Below are 5,088 nucleotides of genomic sequence, written 5' to 3'. Positions count from 1 at the left end.
AATAAATTATATTTAAAAATATTTTATTAAATCAATAAAAACAAATATTATAATACCTTAGCGTAGTATTTGGTTGAATTCATTTTTTAAGTAGTAGACTAATTGTCAGATTTTTTTTTTAATATTTATTATCTTAACAATTATTAAAAACTTTTTTTTTCAATACTGAAACTGTAGTTTCAATAGTTTCATAATAAATATTCAATAATTTATATAATTTATATAGACTATTTATATCCATGAAAACTATTAAAACATTTAGTAAACATCATCCCGTTTTCCTAATAAATTTGTTTATCACTAAAGTTTTATATTAAATTTCAAATTTGAAATTTTTGTAATAATTGTTTAATATTATTAAAATTCATTAATTGATATTTTTTTTTTAAAAAAAAAAACACAAACAATACGATTAGTCATTTGATATTAATCAGGGTTGGAAAAATACAAGGTTTTGAATTTTTACTTTGTATAATAAAGTAAAATACAATGTACTGCATGTATTATACAAAATTTTCAAAATTTTAATATATATATTATGTTAAAAACAAAAATTACTTTAAAATATTTAGTAAAAATATAATTGCTAGAAAATGCATTAGTAATATTATTAACAATCGTTTTGTTTCTAAGTTATAAAAAATTAAGTAATTTAAAATAAAAAATGAAATTCAATATACAAAAAAAAATAATATTAAATCTATATTTATTATAAAACATTATTTACTTTGCTTATATCAAATGCTTTTTTTAGCCATTGGTGGTGCTAATTTGTTTTTTTGTAAGCCAAATTGGTCATGTATTTTACATTGTATTATACTGTATAATACGCTTTGTATTATACAAACATTTTGTCTCTGCCAACACTGATATTAATATTGAAAACATTTATTTATGTCTTAAACTTAAAACATAACTTATAATGATTTCAATGATTAACATAACTTTAAAAACATACTAATAATAATTGGTTTCAATTATAGAATTCTTTTTTTGTGAAAGTTGTCGTAAATTTATAAAAAAAATATATATATTTGTCTTAAAAAAAATATTATTTGTAAAGTAATTTTTTTAAAAAAAATAAATAAAATAAAACACAAATTAATTATAAATTCATAGTTAATTTTACTCTATTTAGTTTTTTTGTTGTTATATTTTAATTTAAATTAATTTTTTAATATGTGCAAAAAATAAAGATAGATATAGATATTATTTTTATTTACAGTTTATATAAAAATTCAATTATATTTTTATATTTTATTTGTATAAAATTTAAGTTAATATTTTAATCAAGTTTAACAAACAAACAAAAATTGTTAAATAATTTAATGATATGATACTTATATATTTAATTGAATTATTTAATTAGTGCATAAATCAAACAAACAAAAAATAAAAAAAATAAAATAATTATAACTAAACCCTAACTGACCCACAAAAATATTACCTAACCCTATAATTTGGTACTATTTTCTCTATACATTTAGCATTAGAAATACTGTTAAAAATAGTACCAATATTTCGCCTACTATTAGCTATTACTTAGGCATAGCTATTGTTTATACACATGTATTGCCCGCCAAAGTGTTTGGTTATTATATGTGTATTGTATTTGTATTTATAAGTCAAACAAACAAACAATTATTTTTAGTTAATCATTGAAATCAATCAATTGATCGGACAATTAGCTAACAACCCGAACACACGCTGACCACCAAACAGTAGTAGTTAGCTATGTCTTTATTGTGCGACAAATATCGGCCGACAACACTGGCCAAGTGTGACTTCAATCAGCAACAATGTCAACGTATGCGACGGCTAATATCGACCGGCAATTTCCCGCATCTACTGATCTACGGACCGTCGGGTTCGGGCAAGAAAACCCGTGCCTATGCACTGCTGCGCGAGGTGTTCGGCGTCGGTGTCGAGCGGCTAAAACTGGAACACAAACAATTCGAGACCAGCTACGGCCGCAAGTTTGACCAGACAGTAATGTCCAGTAACTATCACCTCGAAGTTAATCCGAGTGACGCCCAGTTTTTCGATCGGCTGGTCGTCCAGCAGCTGATCAAAGAGTTGGCTACCAGTGCATCGCTGACCGACAAACATAAGTTCAAAGTTGTCGTAATCACCGAAGCCGACCGATTGACTCGCGAAGCCCAACACGCCCTGCGCCGTACACTCGAGAAGTATGTGGTCACCTGTCGTGTGATACTTATAGCCGAAAGCGCGTCGCCAATCATACCGGCCGTCAAATCGCGATGTTTGTTGTTGCGTAACGGAGCGCCGACTTCGGCCAATATATCATCAGTACTCGTATCGGTGGCCAAAAAGGAGTGCTTTTCGTTGTCCGCACAGATGGCCGACAAAATTGCCAACGATTGCGATCACAATCTTCGCAGAGCACTACTGATGCTCGAGACGTATAATGTTCGCCAAACGGGTCTCAACACTGCCGGCACACACACTACGGGTCTGATTGATGTACCGCAACCCCAATGGCGACAACAGTTGGCCAGTTTGGCCAAAAAGTTAACGGAATCGCCGTCAATGAAGAAAGTACTAGAAATCCGAAGCGCATTCTACGAACTGCAGACACATTTGGTACCAAACGATCTAATAGTTCGCCAGTTGACCAAAGATTTGCTGAAGAGATGTCTGGACGACCCGATGAAGAGCCGACTGATGCAAATGGCCGCCGATTGCGAACATTGGATGCGTTTGGGATCCAAACCGATCATCCATTTGGAAGCGTTTGCCATCAAATTCATGAACTTATGGAAGAGTAGTGTCGATGGCCTACAACTCGATGATATCGATGGCGATACGGATATGATGTCTATTGTCTATTGATTGAAATGTTAAAACATTTTTTTTAGTTAAATATTTGTTTTTTGACATTTTATTCATTGAAAAAAAACAATTTTTGTAAAAAAATTAAATATAAGAGTTTGTGAATTGAAAAATCATTTTTTTTATTAACAATAATTATTATCAACAAAATCACTATTAAAAAAAATGTTAGTTTTATGATTATATATATATATATTAGGTATTATTTTCTATATATACTATTAGGTTATATATAATAAAACTATTGATTTATTCAATTTTATATACCCCGTAAAAAACAAACAAACAAAATTGTATACAATTTTTGTGATGCATTGATAAACAAAATTCATTAAAATTTTAAACTAATTTAAATTATTTCATTGATTTTTGTTTATATATACTATATTTAAGTTATAAATATAGTAAATAAAAATGTTATTATTATTGTTTAACAATTGTATTACAAATAATTAAATAAGTTGTTTAAATTAGTGTTAAATAAAACAAAATTAAATGATTAAACACTTGATAAATGTTTTTTTTCTCAAAAATACAAAAAAAGTATTTTTGTTTTTAACCATATATTAACTTAATTTTAATCGAAAAATTTGTTTTTAATTAATTTTTAAATAAAATAATTGATATTCAATTGTTAATCATACTCGCGTACAAAAAAATCATAATTTTGTTTTTATATAGTTTTATTAATAATGTTAATTTAGTTTTAATTAACTATTATAAAAAATATTTAATCACTGCACACATAGTAAAATAAACTACATAACTTTATATAAATAATTTTATAATAATAATAAGTACAGTACTATAATTTTAAAAAATAAATAAATATATTGTAATTTGTGTACAAACAACACATGTATAATAAAATTATATTTTCTAATATAAATAAATTTTATTTTTAAAAATTTTTAAAAAATAAGCTACGTAAGTTAAATTTAAAAATTTATTCAACCCTGTTCAAATTGTATGCCAAATAGCTTTTAACAGTATAAAACTACACATGTATGTATTTAAAAAAATAAAATAAATATATTGTAATTTGTGTACAAACAAAAACACATTAAATATTATTAAAATTAAATTTCTAATATAAAAAAAATTATTTAAAAAAATATAAGCTACGTAAGTTAAATATTTAAAAAAATTATTAAACACCCTGTTCAAATTGTATGCCAAATAGCTTTTATAACAGTATAAAAACTACACATGTATGTATTAAATATATATATAGACGTTATTAATGCCCGAACCAGTAGTTAGAAAATGTAGGTGCAGTCAAACCCTACTATTGATTCAACCAATCAGCGATCGTCACTATAGTCTAGGATTTTATACAAGAAAGAGAAAGACATAGAGATATATAGGATAAGCATATAATGTATAGTAACAGTGCTATTGACTAAACACATACCAGTGCTTGACGTCCATTAGGATTTGAATATTACGTTGTTTTACGTTGTATTGTGTGCCTCAAACAAAAATCCCCTTCAAATCACCTAAAATTATACATTTTCGGTTAGTTCCCGTGACCGCCCAGTGGCCACTAATACATAAGTTGCTAGATATTTCCATAAGCTAACTGATGATAGCAAACAAATTGATCAAATCTGCCGATTTGACCACCAAATTGGCCATTTTCCCGATTAGCATACTAAGCGGCCGACAAGTGTTGCGGCCGTAGTTCACGTACCCGATTGACCAATACATCAGTTTAGGTGACCAACTGTAGCCATATTAACTCTAGTATGTGCTGAGCTACTAAATTGACCCGAAAGTGACCGCTAACCACCCGATAATTGCCGATAAGCGATTGCATAGCCTATGTTTTTTGTATAATATCCCGAATTAGTGTCATTTAATTTAGTTTAATCGCTAATATTGATTGTTTTTTGTGACCTACCTGTCCACCCCATATCTATCGGTGCTCATACACTGCATAGTTGTCCAAATTGTCCGCTAATTTAACCGCAAATTGATTTCAATTGATTATTAGCTGCCCGCTGTCCGTATGTCATGTATTAGCAGTTAATAACTGATTGAATTTGATATCTAATTAAAACATTTTCAAAAACATATAATTTGTGCGTCAATTGTCCCCATAGATTGCCGGCCCAGTTAGCCGGTGGCCAATCACTATAATCCAGTGGCCAGTTGTGTCCCCGCCGTCATAGTGTAGCATAAGTGTTGTATTTTTTTTGAGGTTACACTATAACTTTGATTATAATTATAATA

At 28.2% G+C, this 5,088-nt stretch overlaps 1 protein-coding gene across 1 annotated transcript; it reads left to right on the top strand.

Moving 5' to 3' along the window:
• Nucleotides 1-1,571: 1,571 nt before the first annotated feature.
• On the top strand, nucleotides 1,572-2,880 carry LOC128961267 (replication factor C subunit 3-like). Its single transcript, XM_054307485.1, has one exon. The coding sequence runs from the start codon at nucleotides 1,735-1,737 to the stop codon at nucleotides 2,851-2,853; it is 1,119 nt and encodes a 372-aa protein (XP_054163460.1). The 5' UTR covers nucleotides 1,572-1,734; the 3' UTR covers nucleotides 2,854-2,880.
• The last annotated feature ends 2,208 nt before the right edge of the window (nucleotides 2,881-5,088 follow it).

This window comes from Oppia nitens, unplaced genomic scaffold (genome assembly GCF_028296485.1).
Source record: "Oppia nitens isolate AA-2021 unplaced genomic scaffold, nextdenovo-longstitch-racon4-pilon3 scaffold5_pilon_pilon_pilon, whole genome shotgun sequence".
NCBI lineage: Eukaryota > Metazoa > Arthropoda > Arachnida > Sarcoptiformes > Oppiidae > Oppia > Oppia nitens.
The sequence above is the reverse complement of the archived record's forward strand: the minus strand, read 5'-3'. Positions and strand labels throughout refer to the sequence as shown.